This window comes from Apteryx rowi, unplaced genomic scaffold (genome assembly GCF_003343035.1).
Source record: "Apteryx rowi isolate R43461 unplaced genomic scaffold, aptRow1 scaffold_39, whole genome shotgun sequence".
NCBI classification, from domain to species: Eukaryota; Metazoa; Chordata; class Aves; order Apterygiformes; family Apterygidae; genus Apteryx; species Apteryx rowi.
Genome location: NW_020450418.1, coordinates 2266905 through 2293195, shown reverse-complemented (window position 1 = coordinate 2293195; position 26291 = coordinate 2266905). Strand labels below are relative to the sequence as shown.

At 37.3% G+C, this 26291-nt stretch overlaps 1 protein-coding gene across 1 annotated transcript; it reads left to right on the top strand.

Moving 5' to 3' along the window:
- The first annotated feature begins 79 nt into the window (after positions 1 to 79).
- Positions 80 to 24912, top strand: MIER1 (MIER1 transcriptional regulator). Its single transcript, XM_026074449.1, has 12 exons — positions 80 to 104; positions 1656 to 1801; positions 7470 to 7637; positions 10576 to 10708; positions 13007 to 13071; positions 13385 to 13457; positions 17222 to 17373; positions 17934 to 18015; positions 19415 to 19509; positions 20027 to 20154; positions 21807 to 21946; positions 22876 to 24912. Exons 2-12 carry the CDS (start codon positions 1703 to 1705, stop codon positions 23199 to 23201), a joined length of 1461 nt encoding a protein of 486 aa, XP_025930234.1. The 5' UTR covers positions 80 to 104; positions 1656 to 1702; the 3' UTR covers positions 23202 to 24912.
- The last annotated feature ends 1379 nt before the right edge of the window (positions 24913 to 26291 follow it).

Below are 26291 nucleotides of genomic sequence, written 5' to 3'. Positions count from 1 at the left end.
TGTATCAGATGAATTATTGAATTCGGTTTGTACAGATTCAACATAGAAAAAAATAATTTCCTGTGTTTTCTTTTTTTAGCCTTCTGTTGAGTCTTCAAGCCCAGGTAAATATTTTTAATATTTCCTAAACTTGTGAGGGAAAAGGGCACCCTTGAAACATTCTTCTCGCTGATCTCTTCCAGATAGTAATCCAAGGATAAAATTTGATGAGTAAATTAGTGGCAATATTGGTTTAAGCAGTCCCCGCTTCCTTCTAGTCTGTGCCAGCAGGAGTTTTTGTATGGTCAAGTACCCCGGGGAGCTGGTTCTGTTCTTGGCAGAGCTGCACAAAGAYGCGTGCTGGAACGCTGGCGTGTCTTAAGGAGCGCAGCGGGAGCGAGGGTCGGGGCAGGGACGAGAGCACTGCAGCCTGCAGCAGCGTCACCAGCCCTCTAGRCTTGGCTACCCCTTGGAGTTAGAATTAAATACAGAGTCAAAAAAGTGAGGCAGTTAAGGCACTGTATGCTCTCAGTTATTAGTTATACCATTGCTTTTAGACGCAACAGCATCAAGAACAAAAGCGGCAAGAAAACCAGTGTTTTTTTTCCTCACTGGATTACTAAAAACGAGGGTTTTCATGACTTCTGTTTTAAAAGCTGCTTATTTTCTGATGTACCAGTATCTCAGTGTTACTGGGTGTCTAGTAATTAGCCTAAGTGTAATTTTATTTTTTTTAATACTTTGCTACTACTATACATACTGTTATTTATTTCCTAAGTTTTTGGCATCCTAGTAGTTGAACAGCTTTTCAGTAGTTACTCTAGGTGGACTGCCATTGTCTCTTGGACTCTTTATTTTTTTCAAAGAAACAATCTTTTAACACTTTGCACTTTAACACTTAAAACTACAAAATATAGTTAAGCCTTCCTCCCTCTTGCACCCTTAGCATGAATACAATCTTCAAGCTTTGGAAAATGAAATTTAAATAGTCCAAGGAGACACGTGGACAAATATTATCAGAGCTAGAATTAGAAATCAGGTATTGCTAAATTATATCAAAGTGCTGCATCTGCCAAACCGTTCATCCATTCATTTATTTTTTTTGTTGTCACAAAATACAACCAGACTTTTCTACAAAGAACTGTGAAAAATGCATGGGGAAAAATAACTAAGGATTCTACATCATATATAAAATCTGCATTTACTTGAAGTTTAAATTTTGGAAAAGTTGTAAGGTTGTGTCTTTGTAGTTGTAAAAAAGAATGCTTGGAAAGTATCAAAGAAACAACTGCCCAGGCTTATATTTTTATGAGTATTTCTGCTCTCAGTAGAACTCTGATTCAGACAGACTTCCAAATATGTAGGAATTGAGTCTTCAACAACTGAACGTTTTACAGGCATTTAACTAGGGGCCCGATGTCCAGTTTTCTAGTACTTTGAGAATTGACTGGTTAACTCCTGGTTCTTTTTTCCATGATCTCTTATCACCCAAACGACAGCTTTCACTGTCCTCTGAATAATATGATTAGCTTTCCCTAAGATAAGTGAATTAGGGATTTTGAAGATACTTTAGTTTCTCAATATAATTTGAATATTAAAATGTCACCAAAATAAAAAACTAAACTCTTTGAGGCCATGATCTAACTAAAAAAAATCTTTAAAATGTTTTCTATCAGGAGGTTCAGCAACATCTGATGACCATGAATTTGATCCATCAGCTGATATGCTGGTGCATGACTTTGATGATGAACGGACATTAGAAGAGGAGGAAATGATGGAAGGAGAAACAAACTTCAGTTCTGAAATAGAGGATCTTAACAGGGTAGGTAGCATTAAGTAGTCGTAAAACATAACCACAGCCCACAGTCTTGCACAAAAACGTGCAGGTTTTTTCCCCTCTATTTGGGACAAAACAAAAAAATGCCCCTAAAACACTAATAGATAAATAATATAGATGGGGGAAGGGGCCGAGCTAAATTTGCAATTCTCAAAAGCTGGGATAAGAAAACTGGTACATAAATATTTAATAATGTATAATTCTGTGCTTGTGTAGTTTCTTTATATTTACTGGTACAGGACTTGTATTTTAGAGCTAATATAAGTTAAAGTACGCTCTGACTAAACTTGTATGTTCCAGTGTTACTATTTCTAATAAACACTTGCACTTGATTAGTGCATATAGATTTCAGTTTAATAAGAATTCCATAATTTTACATTTCTTTTGCATTTTTTATTCAAACATTCATGTAATACTTCAGTGAAGCAGATAGGAGTATCTTCATTTTTAAGGCAGAGGAAACAGACGCAGATGAAGTGGTTTGCTCAAAGCCACGTAGTAAGTTGTCAGCAGAGCTGGGATCAGAACTCCCAAGTATTGGTAATAGTGATAATACATCTTAAAACGTGTATATTCTGAAATAACTGCGTATAAGATTTATTTGGTGTTTTGAGCTTCTGCTGTCACTTATGTCTGCTTTAAATTACTCCTCTGTCAAGAATAATATTCTTAAACTACAAGTATGTTCATTATAAATTCCGAAGTAGTTTAGATACAGTCTGTGACCTCATTGGCTGAAAAAGCTTCCAGAACAGATCATTAATAATCTTCAAATGCATATTTGATGTACAAATCCTGTTTAGTGTAAGTGATTATACCCATACGGCTTTAAATTAATTTAGTACATTTAATCTACATTTCAGATGTAAATGATAATTTCTTTCTGTTAATTTCAGGTTTGATACTAAACTGTAAATGTAAAGATAAATAAATTGTGAATCTAAACATGCTTCATCTCGATTAAATGGGAAATGGAATTCCACATGTATGTCATACGGTTCTTAAGTTGAAAGTACATGTTTTTTTCCTCATATTTTGTAAAGAGTCAACATCTGATTACGTAATTTTATCACCACATTACAATGCTTTGTTTATAATCGTATTTCAACATCAATTTATTCCTTCATATCCTAGTTGTAGGGACTGCAAGTTTCTAGTTTTTCCACGTTTCAGATATTTTTGTAGTAAGGACAGTGAGCAATGTTATAACTTGCATTCAAATTGCTCCATGTGCTATTCTTCTCTGAAGGTTGTTTTTACAAATTGGCACAGAATCTTATGGGCAAGTTATATGGATATTGCAGGTAGATCTTTTACTGACCTTCAGACGCTTCCATGCCAGCGGGATCTTGCTAGAGACCTGTAGTTGCTTCTAGTTCTGGGATAGCAGGCCATACATCAAGGCTTACTTTTTCTCTCTCTTTTTTTTTTTAAATCATGCCCTTTCTTAGACATGGATGATAGACAACCTAAGCCTCAGAACTGTTGTCAAGACAAGTGCTAGCCTGTCTTTGCTTTCCCCAGTCATTTACACATATTCCTCCAGATTTCCCCCTAGGCTGTGAATGTGCTGGATTTACTAGTTCAGCTCCTTCAGAGACAAAGTGGCAGTCAGGCTTTGCAAAGGGATTTTTTAACCTTAATGATTTAACTTCTGAGTGTCATAGAAGTAACACCTTCCTCTGAGGGTAAGGATTTTTGGTACTCATTGATTGAAAACCTGGTGAATCTGTAATACATTAGTGCTTGAGGTTGAGCAGTGCCCTGCGTTTGTGTATGGATGTATGTGTATACATTTTTGTGTAGATGGCAGTASCTTGTCTCTCTCTCGAGACCTGAAGTCACCCTCTATGCTGCTATAGTGTGTGAAAAAACACAGTTCCCTGGGAGTGGAAGAGTAGTTGAAAGGAATCAGAATTATTGGACTTGGTGGTTCTTAGTGATATTTCTTGAAAGGTAAGAACTTTCGGGGGGCAGAAAAGCTATCTGGAATGTGATGCAACAGACTGTGCTTGGTCATACCCAGGCGTGTGTATTCAGTAATACTATTTTCTTATGTGTGAACATCCATACTGGATCTGACCAAAGTCCTGACTAAGCCAGTATTGTCTCTCCAACAGCCCAGGAGATACAGTGATCAGGAAGGTGATTTTTTTCACACGGTGGGGCAGATCTCTTGTATTCTGGGCATACTCTGATGCTGCGGTTATCCCAAATGCAGGAAACTGGCTGCATAATCTCTGAGAATGAGAAACTGTATTCAGTCTCTCTCTTGGATATAAGAAGTGGCCAGGCCCCACCAAGTTGCAGAAAGTCTTCGTTTCCTCCTACTCATAGCCAAGCTGGCTATAAAAGGCATCAGCTGGAGGCAGTGTGGTATGGGGAATTTGATGACTATGGGGCCTAGCTCTTTACCTTGTGCTGCCCTGTCTGTGGGCAGAGTACTACCGGGTGGTTTACACTGGCTTTTTGGATGCCTTTAGGAAGCGGTGAGCGCTGTCAGGGTGCTGTGCACGGTGCCTCCCTGCGTGACTTAAATATTTTTAAGCCTTTGACTCCTCTCCTTTTTCCATTTGTTGTTCCCCATAATCACTTGTTTTCTCCTTTTGGGTCCTCCTTTTCATGGAGGGCTCTGGGGTTTTCTTAGGGACGTGCGTCAACATCCTGTTCTCTTTAAAAGGGAGAACCAGTAGGAGCAAAAGCCAACAGGCAGGTGTTTGAGGAAGAGTATAAAACAAGGGAAGTATGCAGTATTTCCCCCCCATACTCCTCCAGCCTCCAGCAGGTTGCAGTTGAGGTGCACCTGAAACAGATGTTGTCTCTTTGTCTGTAATATTTCTCAGTGTTCTTCCCTCTGCCACCCTGAATTTGTCCAATTGATTTTTAACCTACGTAAACTTAGTGTCTGCAAGGCATATGGCAATGTTGCACAATGTAAGTTCATTCAGTTTGAGAAATATCTTGGTTTTTAAACCTATTTTTGTTTATTTCAATGGTTGCCCCTGAGCTCTTGAATTAGGTGAGTGCACAATTATTTATATTTACCTTCTCTGCTTATGGTATAGTTCTCTGTTACGTCACTCCCCCTCACTTACCTCTTCTCCAGATGGAAGAACCTTTCCTAGTTTTACAGTATCCTAAAACAATGCAGAAATCATCATTTGATACCCAAAGCATTTGGTCTTGGAGAGTTGCTGCCACTTGGAGCTTTTTGAATTATAAGGGGATATGTCAAGTTAAGAGGCTCTACCTCAGAAGAATGTTCTAAATACAATACCATTTTTCTAGGTAACATAAAGCAACATGCCTATTACATTATTCTCACACACTTACAAATTGTAGTAGTATTTTTCTAATTCTCAGTCTGTATCTTCAAATGGAATAGTGGTGAGGAGTGCTGAATGAAAGTGTATTACTTTTCAAAATGTACTGGAGAACATTTGTTTTGGTATCGTGAATATGATTCTTCTGACAGCTGTACTGTAAGGTTTTAATTAGGATCACAGTCCTGTCTGTTGTACAGTGTAAAATGTAAATTCCCTGCCTGTACGCATTCATTCCATAAAACAATATGGTAGGACCAAGAAGTCAAGGGGGAAGGTGAGAGGATTTAGGCCTACATGGTCTGCATCTACTGGATATGTAGCTTACCAAAGCCTAGCCCAGCAGTGATTTAATGGCTTAGTTCTTTGAAATGAAATAACGTAAATAGACAACGAATCCTGATAACCCCTGTGATATACTTATTTTCACACACCACAACTAACAACATTTGCCTTTTGTAATTGATATTATTAATGTGTTTCAAGAAAATAGAAATTTGTTGATCAGTGATGGCTAATTTGTAAAAGAGTTCATTGGAGGAAGTGTAGGGTCAGCAGACAGCTACGAAATCGGAGTCTCAGTCAGGACTTAAATTACCTGCTAAGAAGTAGTATTGAGAATAGGCATTCATCTCCGAATAATAAACAAAGGATTTGATCTTATGAGAGAGGTAATTTTAAAAAGCCCTCCGAAAGTTTCTGCTCTGAAAAATCTCTTTAGGGAAGCCATATACTGCCCCTGCAGGCTGCATACTGAGCTATTAAAAGTGATTAAGTAATTTGCAGACCTGGCAATTAACAGTTTGTATTAATAAAGTGAATGCAATTGATAACAGTTCTGGCGCCAGTAAACTTGAGAACTCTCTGTATCATTTGAAATAGCCTTTCAGAGTGGACCAGCATTCTAAATATAAAGATTTTTAAATGTGCGTGTATTTTAGTGGGTTTGCTTCCAATTGTGTGCGCTTTTGCAGACAGCTAGCTTAAAAGCTTCTTGTTTTTCTTTTTAAGTGAGGAAATGTGTATGTATTTGTAAACATTACTACTATCTTTACCTGAATATCGGGTGATCCCTCACACACACACCTCATTTTTGTTTCACTCAGGAAGCAGAGAGGCACAGAGAGATTGAAAAGTGCATTTAATTTGTATCATTTTGTATTTGTGGCCGGGGTGGTAGGACTGCACGGAATCAACCCTATACGGCAACTCCCCCAAAACAAGACTTAACCCCTGTTCAAGCCAGATGGTGCAAGTTCTGGTCCTTACTCTGCTGAACTTTTGGAGACACTGTAAAAAGCACTGCCTTGCATTAGGGCAAGTTACTGCCATGCAGCTAGCTTCATAGTACCTACAAAAACTATCAGCATCTTACCTGTCTGTGTGAAGCAGTTGCTGCAGTCTCACATTTTGTGTGTTTCTTTTTCCATAAATATGTGCAAAATACTGTAATTTTTTCAGGCAGTTTTTATGGGAGAAAAGAAAAAAAGTTCAACTAACATTCCAATAAGGAGAGTGTTCACTCTGTGTCTGTGCCGAAGGTGCATGGCGTGTGGCCCGCACATCCTATTTGGCTGCCAGAGTAATTCATTCGCATCACTTCTGCCACTCTCTTTCCTGAGGTCGTCTTGGACCTGAGTGTGAAATGGGTTGCAGGCTGCATGGTTGATCTTGGTAGCCTTCAGTCTGCTACAGTCCTTCCCCAGGGACTGACACCGCCTCCGAAGCACATAACCGAAATGCAAGCRTCTGTGTTACATGACTGGTTGGATAACCAGTCACATTCTGGGAGCCACCTGCAAATTTGTTCATCCGTCGCTGAGATGGATAACACCTGTATTTTGGTCACATGATGAATGTGTGCCTTGTCATTTTATAGGCATGAATTCATTGTGTGACCGTAAAACAAGCATCTCCCTTATGTATATAACCAGATGTAACCTGTCACATTACRGTGCTTGTGTTTTGATCAAGTAGTAGTAGGCAAATGCCAGGCRAGGGGGACGGGACGAGCAGCCCTCTGGTGCCCTTTTAACGGGCTTTATGGCCCCTTTAAGAATGTGCTGGTATGCAAGGTTAGTAATAATTTGTAGAGGATGAGTAAATAAAGGTTTTGCTGTATTAAAAAAAAAAAGTCTTAGAGAACGCCCCCTAAAACTCCTAATTCTGATCATCCATTCATTTTAGAGTGGACATTCTTAATATACCTGATGATCCTGTATTTATTTTTGCTGGGTTATGTTTAAAATACACACTTCTAAACCGCACAGCAGGTGTGAGATGTGAAATACTTTTCTTAAAACCTCAAAATTTGTTTGGATGTTTCTCAGGAAAGTGATATGCCGATCCAGGAGCTGCTTAGCCTTTATGGCTACGATGGTACCATTCCACTGCAAGAAGATGATGATGATGAAGATGATGAAGAGGAGGAGGAGGAGGGAGAAGATGATGATGATGTTGATAATGATGACAACAGTGGCTGTAGTGGAGAAAACAAAGTAAGTGTTTACGCTAATTTGAAGCTTGCTTCCATTCAGCCATTCTGTACTAGACAGCTGTTCAGGGTGCCACATCACAGCAGAAATAATTCACAGTGTAGTTGCTTTCAGATGCTTTATGTACTGTCCTCTAATGTTTTCTCTTAATTACTCTTAATTTCATCTGTATCATTCCACACTGTTGCTGAAACAAATTAGAGCACATATATACATACAGTATCATGAAGAAAGGGATTATAATTGTGTTTCAGAAATATTGTTTGGCTTCGAAACTTAAGTTTTAAATGCCTAAAAGCACCTTTATAAATATGTCTGAATACTTGTTTCAAGGTAAAAAGCTGATCTACTGAAACTAAGTGGGGAATTGAATTAAAAGATGTCTCTGTGAGTGTTGGAGGTTACTGCAAGTTTTCTTACTTTAAATTGTATTTTGATAAACTAGCAGTAATTCAGGTCATATTTAAATTGTTAATCAAATCTAATGCTTCAAATATTTTTGCAAAATGTACAGCCATGAACTTGGCATTTTTAAAATTCTGTCCTGTGTGCTCTTAAAATAAATCCAATTTTAGAAGAACCTTTCCTGCTTGCCTTTGTTATACATACTTATAATAATGCTGCCCTGTCATGGGCACAGCATTAACTTCTCCATTATTGGTGGCATTCAGGGTTGCTTCCTGAATTACAGTATAATATTGAAATGTTTGTACTGTCAGCAACAAAAAAGCATAAGCTTTAATAGAAGAGGTATTACCTAGCCTGGATTTAAACAGGGTCCATTTTGTTCTTTGATTTCTTACCCATTTTAGAATCTCAGGAATGAGACACAAAGGAATGAGATAACTGATTTGGAAAATTAAGTTCTTACCATTTACGAGCTCCTTTGATAAATGTTGTAAATGATTGCTATTTGCACAGGTTGAATAGTTCAAAAAAGAAGAAAGGTATGTAGCTACTTCACATTAGAAAAGTTTCAGGAAGCTGGGGCGGGGAGAAGCTAACGTAACATGAAGAATGCAAAATTCAAATAAGGCACAAAGTAGTTAGTTTAGTTGTGCAYAGTGGTACTCCTGAAGTCTCATTTCCTTCTTGTGTCCGTGCTTCTTAATTACTTTCTGTCACAACTTCCGTCTTTTATGTTCTCATGACCACCTCAGCAGTTCTCCAGATCTGTCACTAGCTCTGTTTTTTTTTTTCTCTTTTTTTTAAGATACTGCTTATCTTTTCTCTTAAATGTGTAAAATCTCAGCATCTCTCACTGCTAAGGTGTTTGCAGCATGAGGAGTCATCTTTGTCCCTTTGCAGGGGACTAACAGTTTGTAGTATGCTGCAGAAGCGGATGTGCTCCTGCCCACCAGCAGCAACAGTTCAGTCTGACACACTAAACTTAATCAATGTTTTAGACTAACGTCAGACTTGGAACTGTGGCTGAATCGAAAGTACGTGTTCACTTGTTCTACCCCCGTTCTGATAGGATTGGAACAAAAGGGAGAGGGGAGGCTGGACGCAACGCTAACCTGTTACGGCTCTGCCTCAGCATACAAGAATGAGAGCTCTAGAAAGACTTGCATGATCTTAGCAGAGAGGCAGTAAAATACAGCTGTGGAATAATATTGCAAATCATTCATGCTTTCTCTGCAAGCACAAATCTTTCTACATGCTTAGTTAGCGATATTGCACTTGGCTATTTTCTATTTTTAATCTGCTTTAAGCTGCACATGTGATCATACTCTGGCTTGCTGTTAAAGGTACGCATAAACATGTTGTGCCTAATGCCTCTGCGTTAGAACTGGCAAGTATGAACGCTCACAACATATTCATAAAACGCATGAAAGATATTGGCAGCATGCATAATAGAAAACACAAATGTGTTTTTTAATGTTTATCATTTTATTTTTCCTTGATTCTGTTAATACCTATTGTTGTGTTTTTTTTTCTAATAAAGAAACTTCTTCTAACTTTTGATCTTTTAATGATTCAATGATATACACATTCAAGTCTTTTGATACGCTATTCCTGTGGGATCAAACCACACTATTGACTTTTATTTTTTTATGGAAGTTGGTTGAAAAAAGTGTAGCCAATTGATAATTCCTATTCTCTTTATTGAACACTTATAAGGAAAGGTTTAAAGAAAGGTAAAATTTCAGGACATTGGTTGCAAAAAATTTTATTGCAATTTTCTATTCTTTTAGCATAGAATTGATTTTGATCTATTTCCATCAAAAAATAACTCTATTTCAGAGAAGAAAAACATGCAATTCCGATGTAGTCGAGAGCAAGAGTAGATTTTCCGGTTCCTCAAATTCTCATATTAAATATTTTCAAAATAGGAAACTAGCAGATCCTATATCCAGCAGTACRCAATTGAGTCTGTTCATAGGTCTGCCAATTCCATATCCTCAGAAACAGTCCAAAAGATTAAAGCAGAGAAATCCTACATATTTGAGGTTTTTCTGGACAAGCAGTTACTTTACAGAGCAAACCCAGCGCAGCCTGCATTCTCCCCCATTTTTTTTCTTTTTCAAGACAGCAAATTTTGGAAGATGCAGGAAGAAAATCTCCTTTCTCTGATGAAGAAAATTACTTGCTTCAGATAAATATAGCACTCTGTTATTGATAGATTTTGAATGAAAACTGCAAGGATATGCTTGACTGATGTAAAAACAAGCTGTGGTATTTAGTCCTGGTTCATGTTTTTGACATATATTAGAATCTGTTAAATCTGATATGCTTAAAATCCAGGTCAAAAAATAATATAATGCATTTAAACATTTGTTATGGCTTAGTCTGGACAGCCACAACCTTTACAGTCTCTTGAAGTTAGACACAGGATATTTGGTTTTGATAGGTAGACATTTTGGGGAAAAATGTTGCCAAAATAGTATTTGTCACACAAAAGGTATAACGATCTCCTGTTTGCTTCTGTATTTTTAAGGAGGAGACTATAAAGGATTCATCTGGTCAGGAAGATGAGACACAGTCATCTAATGATGACCCAGCACCATCTGTTGCTTCTCAAGATCCACGGGAGATAATTCGCCCTCGTCGATGTAAATATTTTGATACAAGTATGTATAGTTTAGTACTAAGTACAGTCATCTTGATATAATTGACTTCTGCTATTTACAGCTGTAATTAACATCATATTCTGTTTCTGAAATAGGCATCTAGATGCCTGCAGGCATTTGTTAGTTCTTTCTTATCGCTATCCTTGATTATCATTACACTGAAAATAATGGGCAACAAAAAATCCTATTTTTAGCGGAATACTAATCTTCTCACCAGATGAGGGACTCTGTGTAAGGGCACTAGGTATTATCTCTTCTTAAAACAAAGGATTAAGGTTGTTTAATATTTTAAATTTCTACAGTTTTGAAAAAGCACAATCTCAGACAGTGCAAGTCCTACCATTAAATTACTCGTAGTGTTATAACAGTTCAGTTTATGATCCAGCAAAGTGATCCATGTGGACGTGCCCTTTTGCAAAATTTCCCTGCACGTGGAGCCCAAGTGCTGTAAATGACTTCTGAGACCAATTTGCACAATGAGGAGCATGATCTTTTTAATAAATACTCTTCTGTGGAATCTGTAACTCGTACATTGCTGTACTGTGCAATTGCAGCACTTTAGTGTCTTTGCAACATTCAGTAGGTGTCCAGCAGCACCTGGCTGTTGAGTGCGGTATTACCTTTCCATCTTAGTTTCAGCTGCCAGTTCCACCAAGGACGCAGGTAAAAATACTTGCTGGTAGGAAATGCACTGTTCCTGCTAGAGAGTTGCTGTAATAGCTGCASAGCATGTGGTTAGCATGACAAAGGCAGGTGACACCAATTTGTGTCCTCACTGAAAGAAGTTGAGAGTCCTAGTGAATGAGAAAATAAATGAAAGTTACTAGAAATAACAACTCTTTTTTTTTCAAGATCATTGATAGAAAAAACAAAAGCATTGGAATCTGAAAAAGGCCAATAGATTGTTAAACCTGAACTAATGAAGGTGGAGATAGCCATGAAGAAAATCTACTTGAAAAATTCCGCATTTGCTGCTCTTGCCAGCATTGTGGACTGATTCTTTCCTCTCGTTTTGTCTACAAATTGGTTTTGCAGCCATTTGAAACTGTTGATTTAGTTATGTAGCTGTCCCATTAGACAGCACTCACTTCTGTGGCAGTCTTTCTTAACAGAATCTGAACCTTTTAGTATTGTGCTATCAGCAGAGCCATTTGCGCAACAGATACTTTATCTTCCTTGGGTAGAACTGATTGTTGCTGATGTCTGAATTCCCACTATTCTCTGTTTTAACAAATGAAAATTAAGGCTAAGGTTTCTTATAATACCTTCTACTTGATACTTATTAGCCACAACATTGTAGAGATGCATTTTTCCAATCTGTAGTTTATATTAGCGTAAAAATGCCAAGGAACCTCAGCATGTGGCTGTGCAGGGATTTGCACCAAGAAATTTGCAAACCAATTAACTCTATTTTTTAGACTTCAGTGTAGTACAAGTGTATTACATTGCTTTGGTGGTTTTTACAATGTTCAGCTGTGTACAGAATATAATTTAATGTACAAATCTTTTTAGATTGTCACATGCTATACATAAACTTGGTACTGTTGTTGCTTTCAGTACCTTGTGAAAGGAAACTACTCCATATCATAAAAATCCTAATGTTTTATCCTAAATAATCTACTTTAAATACTGCTGTGCATCTCAGCAGTACATCCAAGCCTACTAAATCCCCATAAGACTGAGAAAACAATACGTGGGGATTTCTCGCATGTTGTGCTGTAGTTTGCCTTGTGCAGCAAGGGAGAAAGAGCAGCAGTAACTGAGGTAGGAGCTCATTGAAAATGATGTTGAAATTGCAAATAATTTAGATTTCAGTCTGAACATCCACATAAAAATACTTTCGGAAAATAATAAATTTGAATGTGGATCACCTCAGCTACTTCAAAGCTGGATGAAGGAAAGAAAGTTTTATTAGGAAGTATTAAAATTGATGATGTATTCATTTGTGTCTCAACTTTTCTTACCCTGTTCTGTATCTTAAGCCATTCTACACAGGAACGTTGAGTGGGTCTTTTTTCTAAAGTAGTCAACACCGAGACATTTAGTAGTGTCAGGCAAATTGCCGTTTGCACTTCTATAGTGTTCGATAAGATGTCTCGGAGGCAGAGCGAGGCTGCTGAACGCCGGCGGGGCAAGAAGCCCGGCTCGTGTCCTCCTGCGGCTGTGGCGGATGCTCCTGGAGCTTGCTGGGACCTCACTGGCTGCGTCGCTCGGCCCGGCTCTGCTGGAGGCTGCCGTTGGCCTGCGCAGGCTCCGTCATAGCTCGTTTCGTGTAAATGTTCGAATGTTTTCTTATAGACAGTGAAATAGAAGAGGAATCTGAAGAAGATGAAGATTATATTCCATCAGAAGACTGGAAAAAGGTAAATATTAAGGGCTGCTAAAAAAGTTCCGTGAATAATGAGTTGATCTGTTACATAGTAACTTTCAGCTCTGTAGATTACCCAATTCTTCTCCTCTTTCTCCCGCAAAAATAAGAGCTTTGATAKTAATAAGTGTTAAAAACCTCTTCAAATACTCAGAAAACATTTCCATATAGTTTGTTTACTGTTTCTTTAGATTTCAAACAATGAGAATCTTAAAGGATAAAAAAAGATATGGTCATATTCTCATTCTCTAACAAAAAAACCTACGGCTGTGGTTGCTTTACCTTTTGCTTCTGTTATTTCAAAACAGGAAATCATGGTGGGCTCTATGTTTCAAGCTGAAATTCCAGCTGGTGTATGCAAATACAAAGAGAATGAAAAAGGTGAGACTTAACACTATTGTCATTATCAAAATGATTGATTTCACTTTCTAATGGAGAAAAATTAAAGATTTACTTGACTGATACCATGTGTCTTGCAAAATAAAACAGCTCCTTCAAATGAAAGATAGAACCRTGATCTCAAACTATAGTTCATCCCATACCTCGCCATCAGAGCTTGAGGCTTGGAAAGGGAAAAAGGGATTATATTCCTGGACTACTGAATCCTTATTGAACCCTTGTATTCTAATTTACTAATTTATACAGGGTTTTCATGTAGATTATGTTAACCTCTTCACCTGGTATTTTTTGTTTATGCGAAACAAAATAATAAAGAAATTATGTTGCTGGAATTGAATTAACATGTTGAAAGGAGAAAAATGGCATGAACAGCTTTGATTTTCACACTTAACTCTTCAGTCAGTATTAAATAACTTACTATTTTACTTTTGAGATATTTCCCAGGAACTTTTTGTTTTCCCTTGCAACCAGAGCCTTTAGCTGTATGTTGTCAATATTACCAGGACAGGAAGGGCAGGCCTGGTTCATACCCAACTGTGCGCGTGAGAGAAGCAAATTTCCCTACTGATTCAACCCCTTACTCAGAATTTTTTTACACGGCAATCAGTTTGAGACTGCAGCTTTTATGGTTTTATATAAGCTAGTTTTAAACTAGCCAGCACAAAACTCTTCCGTCCTGGAATTTGAGTAAATACTGAAATAGTGGCAGTTGTCTTGCATTAAACTCCAGGTTGTTGCGGCTGCACCGTAGCTTGTTCTTGCTAGGAGCTATCTGCAAAGAGTCGATCCTGCTTTTGACTTACAGCAGGCCCACGCTGAAGCTGACAGGTTCTGTCAGCTAGAGTAAACTTTGGACTTGGTAGACAGCGAGGTTGAAGAGAAGGTAATTTAAAACTATGTGAGAAGTCCAGAGTATCCATTAAAAACGAACCTGGAGTTCCCAGGAAAACTTATTTACCTAGCTCATTCACCTAAATGACATTTAAACTTTGCATTAAATAATTTGAAAGTGTTTGTTGGGCGCAGAATGCAAAGCCTTTTATCCAAAGCTAACTTTCAGTTCACTGTTCACATTAACAGATACGGGTTCCTTTGCATCTGYTCTACACGCCAAAATTCCCTTCTGTTCTTGTGGATTCAAGAGACACATTTTAACATTATCCAGGGATTGAAGGGATTTGTGGTTCACTTTCGCTACTGCGAGTAACACTGAGGATTCAGATGTTTCATCTGATTGTTGATTTTATTTTTATTTTGTATTGTATTTTTTTCTGTATTTAGCCAGAAAAGTTCATGGAGAAAGAAATATGTTGTTTGGTCTTTCAGAAACTTTCTCCATGCAAAACTGTATCTTTGATTTGGTTTGTTTGTGTTTTGACTGAGTAGAGCTCAAGCCTAGAAAATGAAGATAGAAATCAGATTTCTGTAAAGATCAATTACATTTTAAAATAAAATCTTATAGTGCAATCATAATTGTATCAATGATWAATAATTTGGCTGTAAAAACCCACCAGTAAAACTGTATCTGTTTTGGAAAAAAATACAAAAAGAGCAAATTATAAAATACCTGCTTTTTTGCTGTGAAGAAGTTGTTCTTTATATGCTTTCCTGCTACCATCTAAAAATAGAGCTTGAGCTAGGCATTCAGTAAATTCAGAGATTCAGTAAATTGTACTTTACTGATTAGTCACCTGCTCTTACTGGTATTTACTTTGCTCTAAATGGCTTCTGGCCTCCAACAATAAAAAAGATATAGCTGTTTTATGCATTGCAGTGACCTACATAAAAGTTTTTTGTAGTCTTGCATGCAGCTCTGTAGAATAGAGAACCTGCGTCATGGGCAAAAAGCGTTGAGGAGGAAGGTTAAATTTTCACTAGTCATTCTAGGGCTTGTCTAGCTTTATATTGCAATAGGATTTTACAAACTCTGCCACTTTCTTTCCATTTTGCTGTGTTTTGGGTGAAATCTTTGACAGGATTCCATCTGGAATATTAGTGAAACTTAGAATAGAAAAATAAATGCCTGAGACTGTGTACAGTACGTAGTATTTTCATTTCCCATCTTTTGTTGTTCTCTAAGAAGGCTGCTCCTCTTAGATCCACTTCCATAAGCAAAGGTGCAAAAATGCTAGAACTCTTTAAGAATAACTACGCTGCTTTTCAGAGTGCACTTGAAAATAAAAGATCTCTGAAAACTGAAAGATGCTGAAGCCACTTCAAGATTTATTAGCCACTGTCATTCATAGACACTACGGTGTGCTTTGCTTGCATCATTAAGAATGGCTTAGAATCAGTTATCCGTTATCTCCTGAAAAGAAGCGTTGCTTCTACTGGAGTTCCTGTCTCAATATACCTAGAATCTTTGTATTAAGTGGGGAACTAAATATCAGATTAGGACTAGGTTTCGAGGTGCAGAAAATTGTTAGAAGCTATTTTCAAAGAGTATGCGCTTTGTGAAATGAACCTCTCTTTCTTTGCAAAACACTTAATCATTTTCCTTAACAGCTTTTTTTTTTTTTTAATTGTGGTCCACTTCCATGTTAAAAATTTATGTTTTTCAAGTTAAGATGCACCTAGCAGCCATTCAGAGCTTTCCATCTGCATGGAATGCCCCTGTATCTTCTGTACCTGTGCTTACTCTGCTTTTACAAATGTTTRCTCCTGGTCTCTCTTGGCGGCGAAGAGTCGGAGAAGCTTACCAGGCTGATAGAATCAATGTTTGCGTTACTGTCATTCTGGTCTTTGTAAGGTCATCTTTCGTTGTAGACTGGGCCATTAGCAAGGTCTAGATTCTGATTCTATTTTTATTTTTAATAACCTGAATAATTTTACTTTATTTTGCCATACTGATATTTTAAATTTGCAGAGCTATAGGCTATTCAGAAAATATGGGAGATAATTCAGAGGACATACCATTTGTCCATGTTCTTCCCATTAATTTCAGCTTACTAAAGCYTCCCTGGTCTGAAAACTTATTCAAAAGTTCTGGAAAAAACACTAGAGATTTGGTAGTATTAAAATTCAGTGATCTTTACCTGAATGATTTTGTTTTAGAGGGATATCTTGGAAGTAGCAGGAAGGYCTTAGCAAGCAAGGCTTCCTTTCAGGAGCCGTTTTGACTTCACAAGGTCTGGCGTCTGGATATCGTCTTCCCTGGAGAAGCAGTGAACCTAGCTGCGGGCTTTTGCCRGCCATGTTAGCTGAGACTTTTGTATTTAGTGGTCCAGACACCTGGTAGGGGTTTTAGCACCCTGTTTTTGGAGATGTGCTCTTTGTTTTTATTTGACTGATCCTAATGGTCTCCTAAGAAAACACATAACTGGTTTCTCTTCTGAATTAGCTTTCCACATCTGCTGGCCGCCATCAGCAGAACTGCAGCTTGATGTGATGCTTAGGGAAAGGAGGGCTGGGTGGGTAGTTCGGGACTGTTTCAGGTAGTTGTGCTGCCTTGTGATTTTAGTGGTTTCAGGAGCAGGACAGGGAAGATGGAGTTTCTGGAGTTTCATAAATGAGCCCTCAAATGTAGAGCACTGATTATGCCAGCTGTGTCACGATAAYACAGGGCAGAGCATCCTAGTCGTATGAATCATTGCATATGTGCAAATAGTTTTGGCCCATCCTTATGCGTATTCTAAAATAATGTATATGCTCTAATGGTCTTCCAGGATTTGAGAGAGAGAACAAACTTTTCTATTGTTGTTTTAGCTTTCCTTCTTTTCTTTTTTTTTTGCCTTTGGTTAATTCAGTGTATGAAAATGATGACCAGCTGCTGTGGAATCCTGACTTCTTACCAGAAGATAAAGTGATTGAGTTCCTGAATGAAGCATCGAGGCGTACGGGTGATGAGAAAGGCCTAGATGCAATTCCTGAAGGATCGCATATTAAAGACAATGAACAGGTATATAAGAATAACTAGGATTTGTAGTACAGTCTTACAGAATGAATTGTACCTTTATTCTGTTTTACTCCCAGGCCTTTAAACTGGGTTTGAAACAGCTTTAGTCTTCCTAAAGGAATTAGAATTGTGATGTTTTTTTCCTGTCAACAAATACAAAACTTGAAGAATCTAACTGTTAACTTAGCCTTAACGTTGCTTTATGCAATAATGCATTATTTTATATATAAATAAYTGCGCATAAATTAGTTCTGTTCTATTTTTTAAGTTTTATGAATGCCTACTTTTTTTTTTCCTTTATACACCCCCCACGCATTTTACAAATGTATGCAGTGGATGAAAATACTATATTACTTTACCTGTGGTTATGTAATTAGAGATTTGGAAATGGAAACAGAGGAAATACATCTTTGCTCTGTCTTAAATTGTAATACATTCATTCAAAGAGTTTATTTTTAATCTCTTTTTGAATAGTTTTTAGTGATTTACTAATTATGCTTCTGTGGCATAACATAAATTGAGTGGTATTTAGAATGTTAAATGTATGTCTTTTATCTTTCCAGGCATTGTATGAATTGGTTAAGTGCAATTTTGATACTGAAGAATCATTACGAAGATTGAGATTTAATGTAAAAGCAGCCAGAGGTGAGGATACACTAAATGTTAAATTTATACTGTTTAACTCCCATTTCATTTGTCTCACAGGTATTGTTGGGCTTTGCAGTCAGGCAGATTGAGATACTTTATTAGAGCAGGATTGCATGTAAGCAYTATATATCAGTGCCCATTTAAATGCAACCTTTAGTGAATCTCTTAACATTCTCTTGAGAGAGAGAGAATTAAATTAGCAGAGGCAGTATAAACAGGTACATTCCCAAATACACCATGTAAATTAACTTTCTTTGAACAGAGCTTGGTGTTTATATTTGTGACTTAATAACATGTTAAAATTTTAAATGTCTTACCATCTAAATTGTACATTTCTTGGGTATTTTGTTCATCATTCTAGATCTCTTCAGTCATTAAATTTAATGAAGTGAACATGTATAAAATGAAATAATTCACAATTCTAAATAAAGGAGATTGAGCATYTAAACCTTTTATTTTAAAAAGTATAACACTAAAAAAACCCTGCTTTTGGAGTTTTGGAGTTTTTAGTATTTTGGAGCTTTTATTATTTCCTGTTTTTTATATTGATCTTTTCTTTATACTCCAAGGAACAAGACAGACTAAGAAAAGGCACAAGTTACTTTCTTCACACATTGATCTGTTGGCACTGCTTTTAAACATGTGGCTTGTCCAGAGTTTTCTGTGCGAATCACAGACAAGAATGATCAAATCTACAAGATTAGTTTGTTCTCCCACTATTTTAATCCTTATTTATTTGTGACCTTAAGAATCAATGAGGCCAAACTATGTCAGGTTCTTAGAACTGTGGCTGGAAGTTACTATTACTAGGAGTTTGTTTTGGCTCCAGTGCAGCCAAGATTTCCCACCCAAGAGCGTGAGAGCAGTGTCACATTTTGCCGAACTGGAATTAATAGCCTGTTGTTGTTGGCCCATATCGGCAATAAGGGGAAGATCTCATTCCCCTCCCTCTTCACCTGCTTCTTCCAAATACCAGCAAGCAGCGCAAGTCCGTAGCATGAACTCCTTCGTGCTCTCTCCTGGGTTGAAGGATACCTACTTCCTACGGTCTGGAGGCAGGATGGTTCATCTCGGGGGAGACCAGGTCTCTCAGCCCTTCTTCCCTCTTCCTCTTGCCTAGTTCTTTTTCCATGGGGCTGGGCTGTTGTTACAGACTGTTTACAACAGCCCCTACCCACAGGGTACTTAGGCCAGCCAAAGCTCCCGCCTACTCACTAGATGGGAGAATTTTCTTTTTGGTACTAGTAAGTGAAATTTCTGGAGGTGGTTCTCATTTAGTCAGCAGATGGCGTAAGGAGCTTAAATATCATGTCTGTTTTGTGTCACTTAAAGTTTGCTTTTATTGTCTGTATGCTTTTATCTTAATTGTATTCTTTATTGCATTTCCTTGCTTTAGAAGAATTATCTGTTTGGACAGAAGAAGAATGTAGAAACTTTGAACAAGGGCTGAAAGTCTATGGCAAGGATTTTCATGTGATTCAGGCAAACAAGGTAAACACTGAATTTCTTAAATTTACTTCTCTATCTCTCTTTTTTTTTTTTAAGAAATGTCATTGTAAATAAATTCGTATGTACTATTTCATCCACAAATCACTATATTTACACCTTTTAATTTATCCTAAATATATACCCAAGTTGGTTTGTCAAAGTCCAGAATCCTCTGTAACTGTGACTGTGAAGCCTAGGTTCAGAAAAGTGCAAAAAGCTCGCTGTGCACAGACATATGGGAAGATCCGCATCCCTAGTCTTTGATTGTGGTAACGGACTTGAACATTCCTCCTGGAGCATTTGTTTACAGCACCTCAAGATATCTTCAGTATTCTTGAAAATGCAATTAAACTTTGCATTTTAATTTCTGGGCCTCTGAAACTCTGTCTCTAGTTTCCARTATTCCCTCTGTTGCATAAAGAAGCATTGATTTTGAATTTCACAGCTTTTGACTTCAATGTAGYTTTTTGCCAAAAATGTATTTGAATTCATCAGAGTTTGTGTGGCATGCATTTCCTAGGTACGAACAAGATCAGTTGGTGAGTGTGTTGCATTTTATTACATGTGGAAGAAATCAGAGAGGTATGACTTCTTTGCGCAGCAGACCCGATTTGGAAAGAAGAAATACAATCTTCATCCTGGTGTAACGTAAGATGTGATTTGTTTTCATGTGCTTTTACATGTTGGATCTAAATTTTTATTTCATACTGCTCTCATGCAAAATGGAATGACAACCTAGTGATTCCATAGACCAATTTGTAGCAGGACAACAGCCAAGGTAGAAGAAAAGCATGCCATTGCATATAATGTAATTTCTAAAATAGATTTGTGTGGAGCTAGGCTAACAATTTGCATTGAGCAGCTATTTAATTTAGCCTGTTTTCTGTTTAAATGTTTCACAAACATGATGTTTCTGCAAATACGTGGATTGTTTTAAATACTTAATGTGTTTATRCAAAGGTCACAAATTTCAGCCGGGATTTTTGATATATGCCATAGTATATACTTGAAGCGTATCGTTTGGCGAGCACTCCTGCCAACATAGTACCCTGTACTAGGGCTTTTTTGTGCTTACATAGCTCCTTTACCCATTTGCTTCTTTGCTAGGTAAAGAGGGACATGTCTGGGCATAACATCACGTATTCTCCTTCCTCAAATCTGACCAAGTGAGCCAGTTCTTCTGCCCTCCATTCAAGTACTGCGATTCTAGAATCCCCCTCCTTCAGCTGACTTTCTYCCAGTCCTTTTATCATTCTTTGTTTTTCCTCTGTTATTCATTTTTTAAAAATTGGTTTTTTAAACATTTTAGAACCACCGAAGTGAAATTGCAGGATGACATTAAGGATTGCCTTCTGTGGCTTCTCTGATACGTAGATTGTTACAGAGAGGCATCTAGAGCTTACGGATTTTCTTAACAGTTGTTAGGGACTATCTCCCTCCCCCCACTTCTCCCATCTGTTTTATTTTCCCCCATTTAACCCAAATTAGTAGAGGTTTTGGGTTAATGGCTTAAAATATTCTCTGATTTTATGCAGTTGTTTGCATATGGTGTTCCAAAGTTGTATCTGAAGAAATGCCATTAATGATTGTACTTGTCTATTCTTGAAAGCTATTGCAGACAGACTTGGGAATTTAGAGTGCAACATCAGGTCCAGAATAATTGTGTGTGAGAGGATATGCTGTTTCTGGTGTTAATCCAAAATAATACTGTATGTAGAAGGGCTTTGTCAACCAACTTTGTTTAAATCTTCCGTAAGGGCTTTACTATACGTAAGTGACCTAAAATGAAGGACTGTAATAGAATTCAGATATAAAAATATGTCTTATGTTGAACTCTGAAGTTTTTCACTCAACTTTCCTCCTTTCAAGCTTGTATGTGCACAAACCTTATTTACTTTAATAGTGTGCTATCACTGCTTCAAAGAATTGCAAGAGCTTAATATGAGCCTCCCTTAGAACATCATCCTGAAAACACTCTCCACAAAGAACATCGCAGCATGACAAAGTTTCTGCTTGTGCACAGTCTTCTGGGACTTAACATATAAGCACAGGCTGAATTTATTTAAGCTGGCTGCAGTGGTTGGTCAACAAATAGGTAGTTGCTGTGGACAAACCATACGTAGACCAGTTAACATAAGATCCTAAAGTTGTTAACTTTGCAAGATAAGTCTGTGTGCTTCATAGAGACCCCAAAATGTGATCTGGGCATACATGAAATATATCAGGAAATATTTTGTACAAATTAAAGCAATCCTTTAAACAGCAAAGGTAATAGCAAATGTGGCATTTCTGTTGTTTAGAGATTATATGGACCGTCTCTTAGATGAAAGTGAGAGCGCTGCGTCCAGTAGAGCTCCATCCCCTCCTCCTACAACCTCCAACAGCAGCACCAGCCAGTCCGAGAGGGAGGACAGCACAACCAGCAACAGCAATCAGAATGGTAAGTAAATGCCCTCTCACTCCTAAAGAGTTGCCAAATCATTGCAGCAGCTTTGCAGATGACAGGCTAAAAGAGAGGTTCAGCCTTGCCTCTCTAAAAACAATTCCATTTTCATTTTAAATATTTTCCAGGGGGATAGCAGCTTTAAGTTTAAAAAAAAGTTTAAAAAAAACATGTTTGCACTTAGCCAATGGCCATCTATTGAAGATAAATCTCCACTAAAATCTTCCTTGTAAAATGTAATTAATCTGTTTCGGTCTTTCCCATGCTAATGCAGGTGTGTAATGCCAACTTTGTGAGGAGTTCCATGCAGGATGTTTAAAACAACTGTCTGAAGTTTTCATGGGATTAGAACTGTGTTTCCGTGCGGCACACCAGTGCTTCTCTGGTGCTTGTCACAGACAGACAGACAGCTATTCTTACCAGACCTGAGACCCTGAAGGGTAGTTAGGAATGRAAGGAGAAAAGCCAGGGCCTGCTCAGTCCAGAAGGAAGGAAGCCTCAAAAGCAGGGGACAGCCATTCTGAAGGAGCTGAAGTAAAAGCGCTGGCAGGAGGAGGGAAGAGCTTGGGGGGCTGAACCAGAATGTGAAAATCAGCTGCTAAAGGAATAGGTGAGGTAGCTAGAAGAATTTGAGTGAAGTACTGCCCAGATGAGGACGGTACACCTGCAGCTTGGAGTGTTGCTGGATTCTGTGATGTTTTCCGGGCTGCTGTTGCTTATAAGGGCTTCCATAGACACTATCGTGATACGTACATTTGTATGAAAATAAATCACTCGTTCATCACACAGTGAGGATACTAAGACCAGTATTGGCTTTTTAGTTCAATGGGACTCGTTAAACTTCTGTTTCATTGATGTAGTACAAATTGCTTATGGTTCTGTTATTGCTTATGATTTTGTTGTTACTGTGTGTTTCTGTAATGCAGGGGTGTCCACTAATGGGCCGGGTGAGATACCAAATAAAGATGAAGCAAAAATTGAAGGATTGCATGTAAATGGACCTACCAGTGGTAAGAAAACACCTCACACGGATCAGGATACAAATGGGTATGAAGCAGAAAACCTTTCTGTTGACCCTAAAATTGCTCATTCGACTTCAAGAAATGAAAATGATTTTGAAGAAAAAAATGAAAGACCTCTAAAAAGAAGAAGAATTAACAGCAATGGAAAAGAGAGTCCTGGTTCTTCAGAGTTCTTCCAAGAAGCAAACTCACATGGGAAGCTTGAAGAACTAGAAACTTTGGATGACTGAATAATAGGAGCTGATTTTATTCCTTGGAGTAAATTTTGGGTGTCTAAAATTTTCAGGGTTGATGGGTTACCTTACAAAATCCAGTTCCATAAAACAATCTGTTGAGATTTTTCTAATATCTTTTAGTTGGCTCTTAAGATCTGATTATTTGTTTTTCAGTGCTGAAAAGCAGTAGGAGAATGTTCTGTTTCTCAGAGCTGTCAACTGTAGTTCTGGGAACATTAAGACTCTTAAAAATATTTGCAAAACAAATCGGTGAATTTGTGCGAAAAAACTCCCAGCCTAATACATTAAAGAAACTTATATACACTATTTAAGCATTGTACAACTGAACAAAGCATCCTATTTGAATCAGTGAGCTGGTTCAAATTTCAATTTCTTGCAGGAAGTTAAAATGAAATACAGAATTCCAAAACATGCATCAGAGTAGGCATAAAGACTTTTATTCATTTTAAGTGGAAAAGTGATATCCCATTGTTAAGGAACCCTTATGAATCCTGAAAGTTATGAGCACAACTATTTTTATATATAGAAGTTTTAAAACATAAATAAATAAACCAGGTCAGGTTTGTATATGTAAAATTGTTGACATCAATGATGTCTTTCCATATTCTTATCTGGGCTAAAGAAATACATTCTGTATTTTTCCAGATTTCTTTGTAGCCTTTGAAAGATTTTTACAGTACTTATGTCTTGATTGAACTGTCCTTTCTTAAAACAAAAGCTTGTATAATTTTCTTAACTTGTACAGTTGGTAAACTTTTATGAGAGAATTGATATCCTGAGTCTAATGTCGGCTTTGTTTTATTTTGCTAAAGTCTTTTCTAAAAAAAGAAACCCAAACCAAACCAATCCAATTTTAAAGAATGCTTATGATTCACCACCATGCTATTTTCTCCTCAGAAAACAGTAAACCCTTAACATCAAGAATGGTTAGAAGTCATAATATTTTGAAAATCTGAATTCATATTTCTGTTTTATGGCAAATAGTGATGCTTAGAATTTGTTAAGCATGATGCTTGCATTGCACCAATGTTCTTGCTTTCATTATACATTTTCTCATTTTGTTTTTGAGCTCAGATAAATTTCATGTCAGCCAAATGCTTAAATTTACTCATCCTTGTTCGCCAAGATCAGGTATTAGATCATTCATTGATTTATTGTCAGTACATCCTCTGCATTTCATTGAGCAAGGAAAGGAAAGGAAATGGGTGGAGGGATTCTGGCTGTAGAGGCTAGAAATGGATGTGCAACTGGTTACCTGGTGCCTGGTCTTGAATTTCTGGAAACTAATGGGCCTTTGCCTGAACGGGTATTTCAGTGGGAGCAGAAACATCACATGTAACTATTGGTACAGCATGCAATATATATAGAGACACACACACACACACACACACACACACACACACAAAATGTATATTTATGTGCGTGGGTGTATATACACACTCAGTATATATACATGCATATATGTAAGAGGTGGGAGTAGTTGTGGGTAACTATTTTAAGATCAAGTCCTAGAAACTAAAACTCTTTATGACTGGGGCGAGATGGGTTTGTGCTCACCTTCCCACGACCCCGACTGGAAAGCTTTTGAAGTAGGGGTTACATCCATGAAGTAGAAAGATTTTAATTCTGATGTTTTTTTGAACTTGTTTGTTCTATAAGCCACAGCTACATATGCTACTATATTAAAAATAGGAAAAAAAAAAAAGTTCTATCTGTATAATTTATAAACTTATCTTCTCCTTCTGTGGCTTACAAGTGTGCTGTTAGTTTTTAATTGGTAATTTTTACTTAAATGATCTTAAAGTTCATCTTCAGGATTCTGGTTTTAAATGTATGGTCATATGGTTTGAAACTCATGTATCAACTTGACAAAAACAGTGCTAAGAAGGGGGTTGTTTTTTTTTTTCCTTTTGTTTTTCTAACTACATGTACTTGGACTTTACAGTCATTAATGAGCCAAATTCTCCAGATCCGGTGTAGCTCCATCAACATATTTGTTTAGTTATTGGGGTGTATTAACCCCCTGTTCCCAGAAATGGTTTGAATGATCTGTTTTAACTGGTTCAGCCGGCATGAGGGAGCGAACCGCTACTGAGAACTGGACAGCAATTTATGGGGAGAGGCACAGAGGAAAGACTTGTTAATCTAGGGCAGCGTTAATCTTGTTGAGTGATTGCTTAGGAAGAGGTCACTGTTAAAAGTTAAATCTGGTTGTTAATATCCAAAGTCTCACAGCCTTATATCAAAGACGGTCTGCAGAGCGCTTCAGAGCGAGGCTAGTGCAGTGCTTCTAAGACTCTTTGCAGCTAGAGTCCTAGTTTCAATTTTATTTTATGCATTTTTGTTTGCAAGTTGGAAATACTTCCAAAAAAATTATAGGAACGTTTATAAGTAAGTAAGTAAACTGTCTCAGGCTTGTGTGTAAAATACAGCACTGTGTATATTTTCAGGAATGTTGCTTTGTTTTTTTAATCTTTTTTTTTGGTGATACCTAGAAGAGACCTGACATTCCATAATCAACCAATATGTAATGCTCAGCTAGACTTAAAGAATATTTAATTATAATTTACATTTTGTTTATGCAGGATGTTTTATACAATACTTGGTTCATGTTCTTCAAAATACAGCCACTATAACTTGATAAGTCATTGCACTACTAGAACTATTTAAAAATCTAGAAATATATTAACTTTGATTTTGTTTTAAAAAGCATTCAGTACAGTTTGGAGCCCAGGAATGTCTGGACTTGCTTCCAAACTGCATTGAAAAGCCAGCAGCTTGCATGTAACGTGTATATTTTTCAAGCACTATCGTGACGTGTCCAGCTGGATCAGGTGTCCTGTTTTCATGAAGTGCTTTAAGAGTGCAGCCTGAATTGAAAACACAGTTCAACAGAAAAATCTTTGTTGGGCTTTATAAAGGATTTAAAGTGATGTTAAAAAAAATTACAATTAGTTTTTATACATTTTTTTCCACGCATAGTAATTTTGCACTGTTAGTAATTCCCTTCTCTTACCCCCCATTCCCTGTCTGCAATTCTGAAAAAGCTTATTAAAATATTTTTTTAAACATATTGTCTGCATA

Bases quoted from the DNA above. Each gene is read 5' to 3' on its own strand.
- MIER1 (XM_026074449.1), top strand. From the start codon at position 1,703: ATGCTGGTGCATGACTTTGATGATGAACGGACATTAGAAGAGGAGGAA. The intron at 13,458-17,221 runs GTGAGACTTAAC...TGGTTAATTCAG, and splicing joins ATACAAAGAGAATGAAAAAG to TGTATGAAAATGATGACCAG. The intron at 17,374-17,933 runs GTATATAAGAAT...TTATCTTTCCAG, and splicing joins ATATTAAAGACAATGAACAG to GCATTGTATGAATTGGTTAA.